At 40.2% G+C, this 22,311-nt stretch overlaps 1 protein-coding gene across 6 annotated transcripts in view; it reads left to right on the top strand.

The window, feature by feature from the left end:
- The window catches only part of LOC137522969 (sialic acid-binding Ig-like lectin 8), a 41,056-nt gene extending 34,619 nt beyond the window's left edge, over positions 1 to 6,437 (top strand). For 5 of the 6 annotated variants that reach the window (XM_068243138.1, XM_068243141.1, XM_068243137.1 and 2 more), the window contains 2 exons: positions 2,952 to 3,066; positions 6,109 to 6,437. In XM_068243138.1, coding sequence (XP_068099239.1) covers positions 2,952 to 3,066; positions 6,109 to 6,237 — 244 coding nt within the window. In that variant the 3' untranslated portion in view covers positions 6,238 to 6,437. The remainder of the gene's footprint in view (positions 1 to 2,951; positions 3,067 to 6,108) is intronic. The other variant, XM_068243142.1, reaches the window with a different exon arrangement.
- Positions 6,438 to 22,311: the final 15,874 nt, after the last annotated feature.

Below are 22,311 nucleotides of genomic sequence, written 5' to 3'. Positions count from 1 at the left end.
TTGTAATCTAATTACGAGTATGCAAAATTTAATTTACATTTTTGAAATTGGGGCCATACAAAATTACGATTTGGACACTCAAGTGATTTAGTGTAATCTATTTGTAATTTTGCCTAATTTTTGCTTAATTTTGTGCCAACTCTAATGGTTATTTAATAGCTAAGCCCCCATACATGTTATTTTCACCAAAATTGCAACATACACTCACCTAAAGGATTATTAGGAACACCTGTTCAATTTCTCATTTATGCAATTATCTAATCAACCAATCACATGGCAGTTGCTTCCATGCATTTAGGGGTGAGGTCCTGGTCAAGACAATCTCCTGAACTCCAAACTCAATGTCAGAATGGGAAAGGAAGGTGATTTAGGCAATTTTCAGCGTGGCATGGTTGTTGGTGGGCCAGTCTGAGTATTTCACAATCTGCTCAGTTACTGGGATTTTCACGCACAACCATTTCTAAGGTTTAAAAAGAATGGTGTGAAAAGGGAAAAACATCCAGTATGCGGCAGTCCTGTGGGCAAAAATGCCTCGTTGATGCTAGAGATCAGAGGAGAATGGGCCGACTGATTCAAGCTGATAGAAGAGCAACGTTGACTGAAATAACCACTCGTTACAACTGAGGTATGCAGCAAAGCATTTGTGAAGCCACAACACGCACAACCTTGAGGTGGATCGGCTACAACAGCAGAAGACCCCACCGGGTACCACTCATCTCCACTACAAATGGGAAAAAGAGGCTACAATTTGCACGAGCTCACCAAAATTGGACAGCTGAAGACTGGAAAAATGTTGCCTGGTCTGGTGAGTCTCGATAGAGTCAGAATTTGGCGTAAACAGAATGAGAACATGGATCTATCATGCCTTGTTACCACTGTGCAGGCTGGTGGTGGTGGTGTAATGGTGTGGGGGATATTTTCTTTAGGACCCTTAGTGCCAATTGGGCATCGTTTAAATGCCACAGGCTACCTGAACATTGTTTCTGACCATGTCCATCCCTTCATGACCACCATGTACCCATCCTCTGATAGCTACTTTCAGCAGGATAATGAACCATGTCACAAAGCTCAAATCATTTCAAATTGGTTTCTTGAACATGACAATGAGTTCACTGTACTAAAATGGCCCCCACAGTCACCAGATCTCAACCCAATAGAGCTTCTTTGGGATGTGATGGAACGGGAGCTTCGTGCCCTGGGTGTGCATCCCACAAATCTCCATCAACTGCAAGATGCTATCCTATCAATATGGTCCAACATTTCTAAAGAATGCTTTCAGCACCTTGTTGAATCAATGCCACGTAGAAGTTCTGAAGGCGAAAAAGGGGGTCACAAACCCGTATTAGTATGGTGTATCTAGTAATCCTTTAGGTGTGTGTATGTTAAGGATAAAAGTGGAAATAAGTAAACATTTTCAAAAAGACTCGTTTTTGAGAAAATCGATTTTTAATATGAAAAGGAAATTGTTTTTTAAACTGTCATTTTATCTGAGTTTAAAAATCATTTCTCTTTTACATTTTTAAAATCGATTTTCATAAAACTGCAAGGTCTTTTTGAATAATTGTTGTTTCCACGCTTCTCCTTAACATACGTAGTAATTTTGCAAAATTGCAGTTCCTGATGATGTTATTTACCAACAAAATTATTTTTTTTCCTGACATTTGGCATTACGATTTACGATGCAAAATGATGATTATGCAAAATTTGTGCTTATCACTACAAGGCACCCATTTTTCATCTACATCTGCAGGGTTGTTGGCAGCTACAGCTGGTGAACCCACATGTTCACCAGGGGACTGTTCCAACTCACTTTTTCTCCTTACTTTTCACCTAGTAGATTTTTTTCATCTTCTGTTTAAAAAAACTTTTCAGCACTCTGCAACTGAAAAGTACCCGATCACCTTTTCTCCAAAGTTTTCTCCTATGTGATATTTTTCTTCTTATCAATAAAATGTCTTTTAAGCCACCAGCAAAAAAGACAATACTAAGGATAATTTGTACAGTACTTTTTCACCTACTTTTTAGTACTTTTTTGGTTGTAGAGTGCTGAAAATGTATTTGATCCAGAAAATGAAAAATATCTCCTAGGAGAAAATTTAGGAGAAAGGGGAATTGAATAAGGGACATTTTATTCATAAGGTTTGAAAATATGACATAGGAGAAAACTTAGTAGAAAACAGGAATTCAATAAGGGCCAAAGTGAATTGAATAAGGGCTAGGGGCCCATGTGCAATAACCTGGGTGAATTATATCAGGCCCCAAAAAGTGAATTGCAACGGACCCAAAGTGTTACAATCTTCAAAAGATATTTATAATGCTACTATTTTTATACACTATTGACAAATATACTTCTGAGCTCTGATAATATTGATCAAATAAATATGCTATCTGCAAGTAATGTATGGTTGTCCTTGATGAAATTGTATTAAATGTATTTATGACCTTGGCTGTTAACATGAAGTATGTGTACCCCATGTGTACTTATATTGAGCTCTGGGGTTATTTTGTTTGCCCCTGTCAATTTTTTATTGGAAGTTTTCAGTAAACAATAAAATAAATATTGGGTATTCTACAAAACCAGAACCACACTGAAGCCTGATATCACTGTGCCGGACAAGAATCCCAGCTCACATGCAATCTCTTAAGCCTGGTCTACACGGAGCGATGTGTCTTATCAATCGAGCCGCTGATGCGGCTCGATTGATAAGATCCGACAGGTCTGATCTCGCTGCGGCCGATTCCCCGCTCGTTCCCCGCGAGCAGACAATAGCGGGGAATCGAGCGTAAGATAAGCGGCGCCAGCGGGGACGAGCAAGTATCGAATCCGACGCACGCGCGGACAAGCGGGGACATGGCGGGTACGCGCGGGGATGCGGAAGAGTCGATCCGGCGGCTAATCGAGCCGCCGGATCGCTCCGTGTAGATTAGGCTTAAAACTGTCTTTTTATTAGGAGGAAGATGGCAAAGCCAGATGCTGACAGCAGACAAGCATTGCCTCCAGCTGAGGAGACCCCACAGACTGACTTCAGACGATTAAATGCTCAAGTTCCAAAACCACGATTGCAGGTTAGTGATGGTACATTGAATCAAAGGCTCTTAAAGAGAGTCTGAAGCGAGAATAAATCTCGCTTCAGACCTCATAGATAGCAGGGGCACGTGTGCCCCTGCTAAAACGCCGCTATCCCGCGGCTTAACGGGGGTCCCTGATCCCCAAATCTCCTCCGTACAGCTGGGGAGCGCTTCCTGGTTGGGGCAGGGCTAACCGCTGCAGCTCTGCCCCATGCGCGTCTGTCAGCGCGTATCTCTGCCTCTCCCCCGCCCCTCTCAGTCTTCCTTCACTTAGAGGGGCGGGGGAGAGGCGGCGATGCGCCGCTGATAGATGCGACTGGAGGCAGGGCTGCAGCCGTTAGCCCTGCCTCCAGGAAGAAATAAAGCACGACCAAGTTTGCGACCAAGGTATGCGGGGGTGGGTTTGGGGGTGAAGGGACCCCAGTTTAGCCGCGCGATAGCGGCGGTTTAGCAGGGGCACACATGCCCCTGCTAACTATGAGCTCTGAAGCGAGATTTATTCTCGCTTCAGAGTCTCTTTAAACAAGATAGTTGGGAAATGTTTGGCCTTATGGAACTATCCAGGGAACCGTCTATGCTGTTTAATAAAATAATAAAAATGCATAATTAATTTATTAACGTTTGATGAATCAAGAGCACAGTGTCAGTGATGAACAACAGCTCTTTTTAAAGCCCCTAAATATGTAATCATCTCCAAATTTGCTACGTATATCTGGACCAATATCTAAACATATATTAAAAAAAATCAAAACGACCTTGTTGTTTTTGAGAATTTTAAGTAACTTTTTGGTTTTTTAAAAATCAGAAGAAAAATATTTTATGGATTGGAGGATAGGGGAGCAAATGAGACAAAAAACCCACAATCTACCATTGCAGCATGTTTGTCTTACCAAATGTAAGCGTTGGTTATTTTCAAAAACTATAATTATTAATTAAATATTATTTAGTATTAATATAGCACCACCATCTTCCACAGTGTATACACTTGTCACTTAACTGTCCCTCAGAGGGGCTCACAATCTAATTACTTCCATAGTCATATGTCTATGTATGTACTGTATCATGTAGTGTATGTATTGTAGTCTAGAGCCAATTTTAGGGGATTAGACAATAAACGTATCTGTATGTTTTTGGGATGTAGGAGGAAACCCACAGGAAGAACATATAAACTCCTTGCAGATGGTGCCCTAGCTGGGATTCAAACTGGGGGCCCTGTGCTGCAAGGCGAGAGTGCTAACCACTAAGCCACCATGCTGCCTGTAATTAAGTTTGTTCCTGCAATTGGTGCTGACATAATTTGTGGCACATTAGGTGGTGATATCATGTTAAAGAGAAACTCCGACCAAGATTTGAACTTTATCCCAATCAGTAGCTGATACCCCCTTTTACATGAGAAATCTCTTCCTTTTCACAAACGAATCATCAGGAGGCGCTGTATGACTGATATTGTGGTGAAACCCCTCCCACAAGAAACTCTGAGGACCGTGGTACTCCTGGCAGTTTCCTGTCTGTGAACCTTGTTGCATTGTGGGAAATAGCTGTTTACAACTGTTTCCAACTGCCATAAACGCATGCAGCAGCTACATCACCTGCCAGCAGTAAAAATGTCACCATGTAATAAATGTCAGAATGTAAATCAGGGATTTAAAGGATTTTACAATGGGCAAACACTGACTAAATCATTTATACATTTTATTGTAAAAATGAAGCACTTTTTTATTGCATTATTGTCACTGGAGTTCCTCTTTAATGAGCTTTACAATAAGCTTGAAAGTTGTTTAATTTCGACCACAAGCACATTCAAATTTTTCATGCATGTATGATGACTAGATGCTTAAACACGGAAGATGATGCCAAAGACTTCAATGCAAAATTTGCAAATATTCACAAAAATGCAGCAGTTTCATGAAAAACTGTACAAATGGGTTATAGAGAGCCTTGGCAGGCCTTCTGCACCATGAAAGTCCATTTTCCACCTAACCATAAGTCCATCTCTCAATTGCTGCGGATGCTGCATGTGAGAAAACTCGGTCTGGTTTCCCTAGGTCATATAAATATTCTTTGACCTTGAGGAAACTCCTCTAAGAGTTACTGCAGGTATAGGTTGGATAAACATAACACTAGTATTATTAATACTCTTAATATGCTAACTGTACATGCAGCAGTTCTTTTGAGGAGTCTTTTGGAGTGTAATATATTAAAGTGGTCTGAAAGCCAGCATTTCTACTTTGCTGTAAAATATCCCTTACAGCTTGAAAGCTACTATCCCAGAATTTTTTTTTTTTTAGCAGAACAACACTGAAATGGTTAAACAAAAGCACTTTGTCGTGCTATTCAGCTTCAATCCGCATCCAAACTGTAGATAACAGTATCTTTGTTTACATTCCAATGTTGTTACAATGTGTGTACACACAGTGTAACAAGTGGAAAGGAGCTCTCTGTGCTTCATACACACACACACAGTTCAGAAAAGCTCATTAGAAGATGTCAATATATAATAAAAAGCAGTTTGAATAAAATGCAATGCCAGCTTTCAGGGTACGATAAACTACACTTTGGAAACTTGTAATTTGTAAACAGACAATATTACTTATGCACAAAAGCAAATATGATAACTGTATGAGTAATAAAAAGTAGGAAAACACATTTTTATCTAATGTTATGTCGGAGTTTCAGACAACTTTAATATTGTATGTTTTACATCGTGCAGCTCCTATTTATATACATATAAGTACTTTTGGATTTGCAGTGCCACCTTGTGGTACATTTATATTCCGTAGGTTAAAAGCTGAATGTAGACCTCTAGGAGTCGTTTTGATATGTTATAACCCAGTCAATGATTGTAAGATAACATACTTTCTCCAGTGTTACCAATATCCAAACATGTGACAGAGGAGAGAAATTAATAAACAGTGGAAAGTGTTTACCCTACAAGCAGTTTAATAATGCAGGGTCTCTTTAATCTAAGCATGCATTTACTTGTTCATAAATATGTCTTCATCTTCTTCATCTTTTTTTTTTTTTTTTTTTTTTTTTTAGACTAAAAGAGAAGATTTTCACACAGACTCCAGTGAGCTTCAATATGCAGAGATACACTTCTCCAAAGGGGTTAATAAAATCAGTCCTTCCGAAACAGAAATTGAATATTCCGAGATAAAATTCCATTAGTTTTTACCGGATTTCCAAGACTAAATGAACTCTCTTTGAAACGTCAATCATTGTTTCTTATTCAGACCATATCTCCTCTCCATGACCACTGCCTGTTGGCGTACCTCGGGGCTCAGTCCTTGGTCCTCTTCCTTTTTCCACTTATATACACAGTCTTGTCCTCCGTGTAAATAAACTCATTTGCTTTTCAATACAATTTATACCCAGATAGTTGCATAGTTATTTGGGTTTATAAAAAGACCTCCATCCATCAAGTTCAACCAGGAAAAATGGTACAACACAACACCTCGGAAATCTGAAAATGGAAATCTGAATTCCACGTAAATCTGATTTACCGCAATTCGGTAATTTTAGCTCAATCACAGAACTCAGAAGGATGGGACCAATCAGAGACTGCAGAACTTTTTGCCATTTTTTGAACAACCACCAATTGATTTTACGTTTTTCCAATTGATTTTCCGATTTCCATGGGGTATTTTATTTGTCATCAGAGAATGCAAAAAATGACAAATTAAATGTTCCTCGGAAATCAGAAAAATCGGAAAACAGAAAATTTCTGCATAATGAGCATTTCCAACCATCCCTACAAATACATATCTTTAATTTAAGAACACATTTTAAGTTCAGGTGCATGTTAACCTTTCATAAAATGAGCTCACTTAGTATGCATATCTAATCTAATTGCCTTTTTATTGGTAAGAAAACGAATGCAAAAATTCTCATTTTAATGCAATTTTTTTGCATTATTTGCAAAAAATCTAATATGGGATGCAAAAATATAAAACAGGCTGTCAGTTTTTTTCCAAGCATAGAATTGCATGCAAAAATTTGTATGAAATTGAAACTAGCCCATTCACAATCATTGGTTTTCATACAATCTGAAAGATGCCATAAAACGTGTGTGTGGCTGTTACAAACATCTCTATTGCCAGGAAAGAGATAAAAAGGTAGGTCATTAATATTATTCTGTATGGGAGCTGTATACATTTAAAGCTTAAATCTCACCTGACCCAGATCAAAGCTACCTAAGGTAAGCACAGAGGTATATTCATGCTGGATCCACATACCTCTGTGCAATGTCAGTTCCTCTCCTCATTCCCGCCAATCCCAGTAATCACTCCTTGAAAAATGTGACTGTTGGCTGAAGTCCTATTTTCAGACAGGAAGAGTCAGACCTGCTGTGATGTCCCCTCCTATCATCCTGTGTATTGCTTTAAACAGTGCAAACTGTGTTGATGTCAGATAGAAGCAGTGAGTTGTAGCCAATACTCAGTAGAAGAGAATCGTTAATTTTACTTATATTCTGCTAGCAGCTTTGCCGAGCACTCAAATTTGCAGACACCCTTTTTCAATGTACGTTGCATATTGCAGCAAGTCTGGCTCTTCCTGTCTAAGAATGTGGCTTAGAGTAAATGTCCAGGATGAATAAAAAGTAAAAATCTACTTACCGTTACCTAGGGGGCTCCCTCCAGCCCATGGCAGCCGTCCTGTGCCCTCGCCACAGCTCACTCCCCACTAGTGGCCTGGAGTCCCCTCTGGTACAAGAGGCTTACTTGAGTTCCAGTGTGACACTCACATAGTCGCACTGACGTCATCCGAACTGCACTGCAGAGGCGCAGTAGTTCTGTCCAGATGACGTGAGTGCGACTCAGTGAGCCGCATGGTGAAGCACAAGCAGATGCTGACCTTGGCAAGGTCAGCATCTGCACCCGAGGGGACAGGAGCCACCAGAGCTGCGGTGAGGGCACAAGACAGCTACCAGGGGCTTGAGGAAGCCCTAGGTAAGTAGATTTTTACTTTTTATTTATCCTGGACTTTTACCTTTAAGTAATTACGTAGATCGTTGGAAACGAGGAGAGTAATGGACACTGCACAGAGGTATGTGGATCAAGCATGAATAGACCTCTGTGCATATCTTAGCCTCAGGTCGGGCATGCTTTAACCATTCCATGCCATGGGCTGAAGGGTTCGATCGCGTGCGCATGCACATGCACTTTAGCAGAATAATGGACTTTTATAAACACCCTATTTGCACTAAACGTGCACAAAAAGAACATTTATAAAGGGCCATTTTACAGAAAGTGGTTAAAGAGCAGTAGTAAATGCCAGTGAAAGAGTTACATTTTTAAACTTGAATTTTTATCACTAAAAACAAAATAAAATAAGAACATGGCTCTCCAGGAAAGTCCTATTTAAGACTACATTTTTCCAAAGTTTCAACTGTTTTTTTTTTCCTTATTAGTTTATTTTCAGGTTCACTTTAAACACTTCATCTTGCAGGTGCTTTCACCTTCAGGGCGTAAGCAATTTTCCCCTGTCAGCGCTCCTCCCATTCTTTCTCCAATAACTTTATCACTACTTGTCATTAAACGTAAATCATCTATATCTTTTTTATTTCGCCGCAAAATAAGCTTTTTGGGAGTGATACTTGTTTTCAGTAATTACTTTATTTTCTGTGCATTTTATAGGCAAATACAAACACACACACACAAAAGAAAAAAAAACACTATTTCTTTAATTCCATCATCATTATTATGTGGAAATAAAGGTGTATTTTTTCTGGGGTTTTTTTGTGTCCAATCAATTGTAAGCCCTTATGTACATTAATAACAGTAATACACCATCATGACATACATATTAAAAAGAAGCTAAGTCCTAAAGGTAACTATTTATGGATTTATTTATTTTTTACAGGGTTTTTTTTCAATTTGTTTGCTTGGTAACTAGGGTGGGGGGGGGGGGTTGTAAGTGAATTAATTACATCCATTTTTTTAAATAAAAAAATCTGTGGTGTGTTATTTAACTTACCTGGATGTGTTTATTTTTTATGGTTTTTTTTCACTTTCATCCTTATGAATGGACACGACCCCTGATCGAGGTCATGTCCATTCATTACAGGCGATTGGTTCGGGGAAGCCTCGCTTCCCTTCCTGAATCATCAAAACGGAAAACCGTTTAAACTATTTATGGATTTATTTATTTTTTACAGGTTTTTTTTTTTCAATTTGTTTGCTTGGTAACTAGGGTGGGGGGTTTTGTAAGTGAATTAATTACATCCATTTTTTTAAATAAAAAAATCTGTGGTGTGTTATTTAACTTACCTGGATGTGTTTAATTTTTATAGTTTTTTTTCACTTTCATCCTTATGAATGGACACGACCCCTGATCGAGGTCATGTCCATTCATTACAGGCGATTGGTTCGGGGAAGCCTTGCTTCCCTTCCTGAATCGTCAAAAACGGAAAACCGTTTATACACCGGGCGAGAAAGCTCGTCCAGATAGGCTTAAGTGGTTAAAGCGAAACTGAAGCAAAAAATACTTGTCAGATAATGACTTATATGTGTAGTAGAGCTAAGAAATAGCACATTAGTAGCAAAGAAGAAAGTCTAATGTTGTTTTCCAGTACAGGAAGAGTAAAAAAATTTCAGTTCTTATCCATGCAAAAATACTTCTCTCTGGGCTCTTCGACCGTCTGGGTCGAATACAGTATTTTTTCAAAGTTTTTCTGAAGCACTTAAACAGCCAAGAAACAGCGAGAGACAGCATGAGATAAGGTTTTACTGCAGGAAGGTTCATAGAGTCATTATTTCTGCTTTTTGGTGGTTTCTAAACTGCAAATATGACAGAATGATGCAATGTTACAAAAAAAAGCTATAAAGCTGAAAATAAAAAAAAAATATGATATTTTTTTTCTTTGCTACTAATGTACTATTCATGATCCGTACTACACATACAATTTATTTTATCATAAGTTTTGGGGATTTTTTTCACTTCAGATTTGTGTTAAAGAGTCTGCCTGGATTGAGAAAAACATTAAAAGGATGTGATCCAGTCCAAGAGTACATACTGTAATCTTAATCATCCTTTTCACATTCAAACTCATCCAATAAATTAGAAACAATAAAAGCACTGCTAAATTATTTCAAAATAAGAAGTATTACCACTAAAGAACATAGAAATGTATTTACGTTGATCAACCACTTGACTAAAAACCATCAGCAGTAATAAATAGTGATGATTGTAATCTGCGAATTACGTTTAATTTACGCAATTACTCCTATACATAATTACAAATTCGTAATTCAGTTGACTTTGTATAATCATTCGTAAATACACATAAATTTATGCGTAATTTACATGTAATTTTGTGCAGACTTTGGCGGTGAATTGCAATGCCACAATAAATGCTATAGCTACCAAAATTGCTACATACAGTGGTTTGCAAAAGTATTCGGCCCCCTTGAATTTTTCCACATTTTGTCACATTACTGCCACAAACCTGTATCAATTTTATTGGAATTCCACATGAAAGACCAATACAAAGTGGTGTACACATGAGAAGTGGAACGAAAATCATACATGATTCCAAACATTTTTTACAAATAAATATCTGCAAATTGGGGTGTATTGATCTTTCACATGGAATTCCAATTAAACTGATTCATGTTTGTGGCAGTAATACGACAAAATGTGGAAAACTTCAAGGGGGCCGAACACTTTTGCAAACCAATGTATGTTAAGGAGAATAGTGGGTACAAGTAAAAAAAAAACAATTTTTCAAAAAGAGCTTATAGTTTTTGAGAAAATTGAAATGCAAAAGAAATGCAAAGAAAAATAGTTTTTAAACTCAGAAAAAATGACAGTTTAAAAAACATATTTCTGTATTTTTAAAATCGATTTCCTCAAAAACTATAAAGTCTTTTTGAACAATTCATTTTTTAACTTGTACACACTATTCTTCTTAACATGTGTAGCAATTCTGGTAGCAATAGTATATATGGGGGATTTGTAATTTACTGCCAAATTCGGCACAAAATTACGCAGAAATTACGTGTAAATTCATGCATAATTACAAATGGTACCAATTAACTACAAAATTAATTACGCTGCTTCCCTGAAATTTTGCACTACGATTACGATGCGTAATTGTGTATTACGATGCGTAAATACGCATGGGCGTAATTTCTGCTCATCACTAGATAAACTTGATGTTGATGATCAGCAAAAAACAATACTAACAGCATTTGTATTTCTGTCAGTGGAAAACAATAAGAACTTTTTCTTTTTTTTTTCTTTATGCATTCTGTCCTAACAGTTAATTGGCTGTTGGGGGAGCTGTTTGAAAGGTTTTGTTCTCCTTCAACACAAGTTTAACTAAAACAACTTGAGATGTATATCAAGAATATGCAACTCATGAATGTACCACATCATGGTGATTTTATGTCTTCATGCAATCAGCAGTGGGATTTTTTTATTATATACTAGCTGATTGCCCGGCGTTGCCCGGGTATGTATTTGGCTAGTGTTGGCTCCGCCCACTTTTTCTAACCCTAACACACAATTACTCAATGACCAAGTTTGTGAGCTTTGCGGTCTTTGGAAACAATAATTTGCATTGAAATGAAAAAAATCTGATTGGCTGTTTGTGGCTCCACCCCTTTTCTGAATTTGAACCCCAGTCACCCAATGACCAACTGTAGCAGGTTTGAGGCCTGTGCCATTAACAGTGCAAGAATGGCAGCAATTAAATATTCCCCTTGAGAAGCAATAGGTGAAGTTTGATTCACTTTTGTAGGCTCCACCCACTTTTCTGAATATTTAACCCAGTCACCCAGTGACCAACTGTGCAAAGTTTGAGAACCCTACCATTAACAGTGTAAGTATGGCTGCAGTTTACATTTTCCCAGTGAAATTTGCATTTGTCTCCACCCACTAATGACGTGGAACTGCCTGTGTATGTATTTGACCGGTTTTGGCTCCGCCCACTTTTTCTAACCCTAATGCACGAACACTCAATGACCAAGTTTGTGAACTTCGGGGTCTTTGGCATCAATAATTTGTATATTCCCATAGAAATTAAACAAATCAGATTGGCTGTCTGTGGCTGCACTCCTCTCCAACATTTGAACCCCAGTCACCCAATGACCAACTATAGCAGGTTTGAGGCATCTGCTACAGCCCCGTTTCTATGGGTGTGTGATACGTGCAATCGCCCGGGGTGCTTTATTGTGCGGCAGGAGGGGGGGCGCCGGAGCGGGGGAACGGACATAATAGTTATAACTCACCTTCTTCATCCGTTCCCCGCAGTTTCAATATCTTTCCTCTCCCGGCGTCCGTCGCCTGGTAACAGCGCCCCCTGTGATGACATACCGCATGTCATCACAGGAAGCACTGTGACTAATGAGATAGATGCCGGGAAAGGAAGGACATTGAAGCAGCGCGGGTTCGGCGGAAGCAGGTGAGTTATTACTATTATGTTCGCTCCCCCCGCTCCTGCGCCCAACTCATACCGCCCATACCAACTAACCTAAACTGTGGGAACCTACCTAACTAACCTAAACTGCAGGAACCTACCTATTTATCCTACACTGCAGGAACCTACCTACCTAACTAACCTATACTGCGGGAACCTACCTAACTAACCTATACTGCGGGAACCTACCTAACTAACCTATACTGCGGGAACCTACCTAACTAACCTATACTGCGGGAACCTACCTAACTAACCTATACTGCGGGAACCTACCTAGCCAAGCTATACTGTAGGAACCTACCTAACTATCCTATACTGCGGGAACCTACCTAACTAACCTATACTGCGGGAACCTACCTAACTAACCTATACTGCGGGAACCTACCTAACTAACCTATACTGCGAGAACCTACCTAGCCAAGCTATACTGTGGGAACCTACCTAACTATCCTATACTGCGGGAACTTACCTAACTAACCTATACTGCGGGAACCTACCTAACTAACCTATACTGCGGGAACCTACCTAGCCAAGCTATACTGCGGGAACCTACCTAACTATCCTAAACTGCAGGAACCTACCTATCTAACCCATACTGGGGGGACCTACCTATCTAACCTATACTGGGGGAACCTACCTATTGAACCTATACTGGGGGAACCTACCGATCTAACCCATACTGGGGGAACCTACCTATCGAACCTATACTGCGGGAACCTACCTATCTAACCTATACTGCGGGCACCTACCTATCTAAACTATACTGGGGGCACCTACCTATCTAACCCACACTGGTGGCAACTATACGGGCTACCCTATACTGGAGGCACCAACGTAGATAACCTATAAAGCAGGCACCTACCTATCTAACCTACACTGGGGGCAACTATGCAGGCTACCCTATACTGGAGGCACCTACGTAGCTAACCTGTTCAACCTGTACTGCGGGCACCTATGCCTGGCTCCATGGGGGTGGGGTGGGGGGCGATTTTTACACCCTCGCCCTGGGTGAAATTTAGCCTAGAAACTGCTCTGATCTGCTAATACCAGTGTAAAAATGGCAGCAATTTAAATATTCCTTTTGAAAATCAACAGGTGAATTTTGACTATTTTGGCTATTTTGGCTATTATAGGCTCCACCCACTTCCCTGAATATTAATCTCAGTCACCCAGTGACCATCTTGGCAAAGTTTGAGATCCCTGCCATTAACAGTGAAGAAGGGCTGCAGTTTACATTTTCCCATTGAAATTTGTTTTTGGCTCCGCCCACTTTTTGTAAACTGGACACACAGTCACTCAATGACCATGTTTGTGAGCTTTGGGTCCTTGGCATCAATAATTTGTATTTTCCCAGTGAAATGAAACATCTGATTGGCTGTTTGTGGCTCTATCACAGGCATGGGCAAACTTGGCCCTCCAGCTGTTAAGGAACTACAAATCCCACAATGCATTTGCCTTTATGAGTCATGACTGTGGCTGTCAGACTCCTGCAATGCATTGTGGGACTTGTAGTTCCTCAACAGCTGGAGGGCCAAGTTTGCCCATGCCTCCTCTATCCCCTTTTCTGAATTTGAACCCCAGTGACCCAATGATCAACTGTACCAGGTTTGAGGCTTGTGCCATTAACAGTGCAAGAATGGCAGCAATTTTAATATTCCCTTTGAAAATCAACAGGTGAATTTTGATTGTTTTTTTTAGGCTCCACCCACTTTTCTGTATAATAATCTGTGCCATTAACAGTGCAAGAATGGCAGCAATGTAAATATTCCCCTTGAAAATCAAAAGATGAATTTTGATTGGCTGCTGTACACTCCACCCACTTTCCTAAATATTAATCCTAGTCACCCAGTGGCCAACTGTGTCAAGTTTGAGAACCCTGCCAATAACAGAATGGCTGAAATCAATCTAACAAATCTGATTGGCTGTTTGTGGCTCCACCGCCTTTAGTGAATTTGGTCCCCAGTCACCCAATTACTGACTGTATCAGGTTTGAGGCCTCTGCCATTAACAGTGTAAGAATGGTAGCAATGTAAATATTCCCCATGAAAATCAATAGCTGAATTTTGATTGGCTGTTGTAGGCTCCACCCACATTTCTGAATAATAATCCCAGGCACCCAGTGGCCAATTGTATCAAGTTTGGGAACCCTGCCATGTAAAAAATTAAGTTTCTGGCACCGCCCACTTTTTGTAACCTTGACATATAGTCACTCAATTACCAAGTTTATCAGCTTTGGGATCCTTGGTATCAATACTTTGTATATCTGATTGGCTGTTTGTGGCTCCGCCCCTTTCTGAATTTGAACCCCAGTCACCCAGTGCCCAGCTGTACCAGGTTTGAGGCATCTGCTATTAACAGTATAAGAATGGTTGCAGTTTAAATATTCCCTTTGACAATCAAAAGTTGAATTTTGATTGGCTGTTGTAGGCTCTACCCACTTCCCAAAATCTTAATCACATTCACTCAATGACCAACTGTGCAAAGTTTGACAACCCTGCCATTAACAGTGTAAGAATGGCTGCAGTTTATATTTTCCCAGTAAAATGTGTTTTTGGCTCCACCCACTTTGTGTAACCTTGTCACACAGTCACTCAATGACCAATTTTGTGAGCTTTCAGGTTCCTGGCATCAAAATTGTGTGAATGGAAGCAGTTTATCCAGCAAAGAAATCTGATTGGCTGTTTGTGGCCCCGCCCCTTTAGTGAATTTGGACCCCAGTCACCTAATGACTGACTGCAGCAAGTCTGAAGCCTCTGCCATAAACAGTGTAAGAATGGCAGCAGTTTAAATATTCCCCTTTAAACGCAATAGGTGAATTTTGATTGGCTGTTGTAGGCTCCACCCACTTTCCAAAATCTTAATCTTATTCACCCAGTGGCGAAGTGTGGCAAGTTTGAGAACCCTGCGATTAACAGTGTAAGAATGGCTGCATTTTTTCCCATTTAAAAGGAATGGCTGAATTTTGATTGGCTGTTTTATGCTCCACCCGCTTTTCCTGGATTTGTAACCTCGGTCACCAAGTGACCAACTGTGCCAAGTGTGGGGACTCTGGCTTGATTACTGTGAGAATGGCAGCCTTTTACATTTTTTCCATTGACTTGAATGGGTGGAATCTGATTTGCTGTTTGTAGCTCCGCCCAGGTGGGCAGGGGGGCCGCGAGACCCCCAGAACCTATCATCCCAGGTAGTAAGGAACCTGTATACCAAGTTTCGTTCAAATCGGTCAAGGGGTTTTCGAGTGATCGCGGCACATACACACACACACACACACATACACACACACACACACACACACACACATACATCCGATTTTATATATATAGATATATATATATATATATATATATATATATATATATATATATATATATATATATATATATATATATCAACACACCCTGCCCCCCATCTAGGTTCTGATTAGTTCCTCAGGCAATACCTAATTCCATGTTCCAATTTTTGTGTTCCGAGGGCATTTTCTATTGAAGTTAATGTGGTCAATAGTTCTGCTAATACAAAAAATTGGCTTCGGAAACAAGAATTTTCAGCAAACACACCAAAACTACACGAAAATTACACGGTGCAAAAATTACACAAAATTACAGATGAAATCAGTAGAATTTACAAATCGTAATTATGTATAGGCATAATTGTGAAAATGTATGCAAAATTTCACGTAATTGTAATTAGCTGATTATGATCATCCCTATATATAACAGAAGGTGAATTTTTGTTGCCTTTTTTTAGTTGTTGTTTTTAGGGTTGTGACATTGTACATGTTTTGTACGTGGTGCAGCATGTCTTCTTTTTCCAATATAACAGCTTTATGGTATACTGGAAGAAAAATATAACATTACCACATAGGGAGAAAAAAATAAAACCTTGTTAAATGAATTAATGAAAGCTGTTAGATCTTTAGCATGGAAATAAATTAGATGCGTTCCTCACTAGGTATGCATAACACTCATTGGCTATCATTCATAAAGGAGCTGTCGGTAAGGGGAATCAATGCGGGAAACACCGCTGGCGGTAGCAGTGCGGAGATTCCCCGAACTAGGCAGGCGGTAGGCAGGCGGAAGGGTTGCGGAGACACGGAAGCTGCCGAGTTGATACATTTCTTCGTGTTCCGCTCTGCTGCAGCTGCCTGGGAGGTCTGTGTGTCTCCATTCACTTACCTTGTTATCACCACATCAGAGGGAGCGGTACTTCCCGACCTCACACCGCTTGCGGTGATCTTTATGAATTAACATTTTGCTACATTTGTTTCGATAATCACCGCACAAGGCGGTGATTTATCACTCTGCTCGGTAGTGTCATTTTTTCACGCGGAAAGAGCCTTTATGAATGCTGACTTTGCCGAGTGTTCGGTAAAGTCAGCTGTTTTAAGCATTTCTGCATGCGGAAATTCTTTATGAATGATAGCCATTGTGTTGGCCTCTCACTCTCAGGAGGAGTGAGGACAGACAGAATTCACTAGAGTTCAACCAGAATTTTCAGTGTGGTTTCTTATCCCATCTCCTTCTCTTGGCTGTATTTATTGATTGACTATAAATGGTAAGTTAATCTATAGATATTATATTACCAGTCTTTAGTAGTAGTGGTTAGTAGTGGTTATCTAAAGAGAACCACCAATTAACAGCTGTAGTGGTGCATCTTATGTTCATAAAAAAAATCTCATATCCTAATTGAGTGATGCATGGACCCAGGGATGCACCTGTGTGCACACCACAACCACTACCTACTGTGCTTGTGAGTTAGGCAGGCTTTAGTGAGCGCATGCGCAAGCTTATGTTGACAGGGCGTCGGGGTCTCTGCGGTGTGTGATTCTTTTGAGAATCGTGGGTTTACTAGTTAAAGTGTGAAAAATCACAAACTTATTACAAAACTATCTTCGATGGCATTTTTGCTCAAAAATTTGAATCTAACATTATTTTTGCAAACTTGAATGTGAAAAGAATATCAGCATTTTTGCTCATCACTGCAATCCTCCTACCAGGGTTTTGTTTTTTTACTATATATTGGGAGGGTAAATCTGGAATTTTTATTCTTTGTAATATGTTGCAAAGGATATTTGGCTAAATTATTACGAAGGTTTGTTAAAGGCAAGGAGAGAGTTTGGGCATATATCTTACAGCACTATTTATTAAAACCATCTGGACCAGGAGCTTTGTTGCCTCTGATGAGAAAAAACTCCCTTTATTGAGAATTTCCACTTGTTGGTCTGATAGTTTTGGGAGAGTAATTGATGATTAGCCGTGATGAGTGAAAATGCCGATATTCTTTTCACGTTGATTTTCACGAAAATAATGTAAAATTCATCTTTCAAGTAAAAATGCAATTGAAAATCATTTTGTAATTGTGATGTTTTGCATTTTTCACAAATGTTCGCACTAAAAATTGCAATTTTGTTTTTCACAAATGTTTGCATTGTAAGGAAAAATTTGTTTTCTTTGACCATATTGCTAATTTTTTCTCGAAATAGAAAATAGCATTTTCGATGCAAAAATAACTTTGGCAAAAAATTGCAACCCACACTCATGATTAGGTCTGGAGAAGGTTGATAAGTGGTGGAATCCTCTTTTAAATTATAGAGTTGACTATAATGCTCACTAAACACTGCTAAGGACTTTGGGTTAGATCATTTCTCTTTTATAAGGTGGTGAATCAAGTAGAATCAAATAAAGGATGTTTGCTTTGGCTTGTGTCTTATGATTCTAGCTAGAAATTTCTCTGCTTTAACACTCCTGGCGGTCTATTAAAAACCGCCAGGGGGCAGCGGCATCCACCAGGGGGCAGCGGCATCCACCCACCCGCTTCGAACGCCTCCGGCGATCTGCAATCAGGAAATCCCGTTCAAAGAACGGAATTTCCTGGAGGGCTTACCCCATCACCATGTTGACGGGCGGGATGACGTCACCGACGTCATCAACGTCGTGACATCAAAGGGAATCCCGATCCACCCCTCAGCGCTGCCTGGCACTGATTGGCCAGGCAGCGCACGGGGTCTGGGGGGGGGCGTGGCACGGCGAGCGTCGGCTAATCGGCGGGGTTAAGGCCAGGAGGGTTAAAGTGGAATGAAACCCAGCATTTCTTCTTTGCTGTAAAAGGTTATTTACAACAGATAATATACTAACACATTTTTTTTTGTAAAATAGAATTCAAAGGTTTAAATCACAGGACTGACTTTTTCTCCTGCAGGGCGGCCGCATCCGAACTGGTGATAACCTTATCTTGTGTTTACATTCTTCACTTGATACAATTAAATAAACATTCTCTGACTATGCAGAAACTTCTGCTAATGAGTCCTGAACTGAAACACTGCTCAGAAATCATTACTGGGTGCATTTACAATAGAAATACCACAGTTATCAATAAAATGCACCAGCAGCTTTCAAAGTAAATAAACTGAACTTTGGGAATTCATAATTTCTAATGAATAATAATACTTGTGCACAAAAGCAAATATGATAATTGTATGGGTAATTTTTGTTGAATATTTTGTCAGAGTTTAAAACCGCTTTAATGGTTTGGGAGTAAATGTTCATCTTCATTCATTCATTCATCATTCCGTTTTTAGGCATTTTCATACTTGTACACAGGGATGCTAATTCGGATTCTGCAGAATTGAAATCTCAATATTTCCGATCGGAAATTGAATGAATCCATCCAATCAGAGCATGCAAAATTTGCCTGCGAAAATCAGATTAATTGGTAATTTTAGGACTATCAAAAGACTTGGATACTACTGAGTATTCCCAACGTAGGCTTCTGATTGGCCTAATATTTCCATGGTACTCTAATTACCGCTGTAAATTTCTGTATTCTCCGATCGTTGCAATACTTCTGAATCAACTCCTAAGTTTATGGCAAGCCAGAGGATGCAAAAAAAAAAAAATTACAAAAAAAAGACTCCTAGGAAAATGGAAATCGGAAATCCACTGAATTGTTAATCGGCATTTGTAAATCAGCAAGCTACTTGTACAGCACATGTTCTCTTAGGGCTGGTGCACACCAAGAGTGGTTCTGAGCGTTTTTTAAAATGCTTGCTGGTGGAAAACTGCTTGGCTAATGTATTTCAATGAGCAGGTGCACACCAGAGTGGTTCGTTTTTCTCCCAAACGCAAACTCGAATCCTGCAGCATTTTTTAGATTTCCTCAATGTAAAGTATAGGAAAGTGGAAAACTGCTCAGAAAAACTCTATAGATCAGAGCGATTTTCCAAGCATTTTTGTTACAGTAGCTGTTCAGATACACCTTACTGTAACAAAATATAAAATCTGCTACACAAAAACGCTCCAAAAATGCTAGGCATGTTTAAAAAATCTCTCTAAACATGCCTAGAATCACTCACTGAAAATCTGCTTTAAAACCTGTAGCGTTTGCAAATCAGCTAGAGGTTTTTGGTGTGCACCGGGCCTTAGAATCTTGTTCAGTAAAACACTTGGCTGAGAGGTACAGAATAGTCAGTTTTTAATCCCCCTTTTAGTGATTCAATTCGTGATAGTATAGAGTTATATTTGTAATGCCTCTCTCTCATAAGGTGGACACACACGATACAATAAAATGATCCGATTTTACAGAAATTTGATCAGATTTCCACAAAAAATTAAACGCCATTTTTATTCGAACAAGAAATCCGATCAGATTTCCCGTTTTTATTTGATGAGAGTTGATTGGGAATGGTGGATTTTTCTGATAATCTTTTATGAAAATGGAATGACTTTTATGAAAATTGAATTGTCAATTTATTAATATATTCACCCCAGAAACTTTCTCAGAGTTTCCAATAATTTGTATCAAAATTGAGAAAAAAATTGAACGTGTGTGGTACATTGGTCAGATGTTTTAAATGTTACAATCAGTCAGAAAAACTGATTGCTATTTTTGAATTGATCAGGTAAAAAAAAATATTTTTAAAAATATTTTTTAAAATTGTATGGTGTGTGCCCACCTTTAATGTTTACTCCCAGCCTAATTATAGGAAGTCCCCTTTATATATTGTGTGCACTGATCAGATTGTTATGCCGGGAATACACGGGTCGACCGGCGGCTCGATTAGCCGCCGGATCGACCCCAGCCATGTCCCCACCGCGTCCCCACTTGTCCGCGCGGATCGATAACCGCCCCCCCCTGCCGGCGCTTCCTTATCAGCGCTCGATTCCCTGCCATTTTCCGCAGACGGGAATCAAGCGGGCGGGGGTCGAGCGGCTTGATCGGGCCAGCTGAATATTATCAGCTGGCCGGATCAGCTGGTCGATATACGATACTGAAATGTACCGTGTATCCCCAGCATTAGACCAACCCGAGGTATCTGGTCAAAGAAAACTTTTGATTCTACCCGCAAAAAAGTAAAATAATTACCTTAGTAAAGGGAAGCATCTGGATTATTGTGCAAATAATATATCACAATGATTATCTCATGCATTTTTCGACAACAGGAATCTTTAGACCTTTGTTAATAATGGTAGTTATCTTTAGGGCCGTGTTGTTAAGTGAGTGTTTACTTTAACCACTTAAGTCTATCTGGACGGCTATATCCATTCAGATCCACCAAGATAGACTGCTGGCTGAGTGGTCAACAATGGTCGGGGGCTGCCGTACATCTGCTGGATTCTTGGCAGAGGTTGTCATTATCACCTGTGCAGAGCTATAGAAAATAATCCATCAATAACATCTCTGGGTATTTTTTCTGAGGGATGGGCAGGTTGGGGCAGACAGTGAGTTCTGTCTACCGTTAGCTCTATATCTGATGAGTTGGTGATGTCCATCTTCTTAGCCAGATTATATATTGTTTCAACTCCTTGGGAATACTTGTTCATGGAGCTGGATTTACAATTCAGGAACATGTGGGCACAGGAATTCTGCTGCCCTAAACTCCACCCCTCATCACAGGCTACACCCCCAAGTAAAAATATTCTGAATACCTGTCTCAAGTCAATAAAGGTGCCCATACATCTAGAGATGTGTTGGCAAAACGACCAAGAAAGAAATCTGTTTGCTACCCATACAGCACAGGGGGGATTCCCAATCAGTTTTAGCATGAAAACTCTTGGAAAACAGCCTTTTGATGCCAGATGCACGGATTTGCTGCCTTCTCCACTGTCCCTGCAAATGTTAATGTCCCCCCCAAGTCCGGCTGGCTGCTCCGTTCCTCGCCATTTGTGTCCCATGTGGGTGCCACGTGGGATGCAAATGGAGGAAGAAGGAACAGCAGGACACTCATATAGGCCATAGAGCTTAGAGAATTTAATACGGGGGAGACAGGAAGGACACAGTAGCCAGGGGTTTTGTCACCTTTGAAGCTTGTCCTTATATTGCACGTGGTTACCACCTTGCATCAGATTTCCCAAGTCAATGCAACACCCGCAGGTATTGGAAAAGGGAGCCCCCAATATACCTGGCAGTCTAGTGACCCTCTCCCTCCCTTGCTGTTCCACTATGCTGTGCTCCACTCCCTCCTCCCTAACTGCAATGTAGATAACCCCAGTGCTTTGCTCCGCTCCTTCCTACCCTTGATGCCGATTCAGGGGCGGATTGACCATTCAGGCACTCGGCCATGGACCAAGGGACTGTGGCCTGTAAGGGGCCCACCAGAGCACTGTGAGCAGGAGGGGTGGCACCGTAGTGAAGGGGGATCAGTGGGCACAGCGGCAGGGAAGGGGGATGTCTCCCCCCCTTCCCTCATCTTGGGGCTCCCCCCTCCAGAATTTATTATTGTCAGTGGCTGGCAGGGGGCGGGGACTTACCGCTTCTATTCTAGCCGCGGAAGGGAGCTCTGTGTGCCGCTAGTATGGTCTTGAGTAGACCAAACTAGCGGTGCA

Source organism: Hyperolius riggenbachi, chromosome 6 (genome assembly GCF_040937935.1).
Source record: "Hyperolius riggenbachi isolate aHypRig1 chromosome 6, aHypRig1.pri, whole genome shotgun sequence".
In the NCBI taxonomy this organism is placed as follows: domain Eukaryota; kingdom Metazoa; phylum Chordata; class Amphibia; order Anura; family Hyperoliidae; genus Hyperolius; species Hyperolius riggenbachi.
Note: the sequence above shows the minus strand (reverse complement) of the source record. Positions and strands in the feature narration are given on the sequence as shown.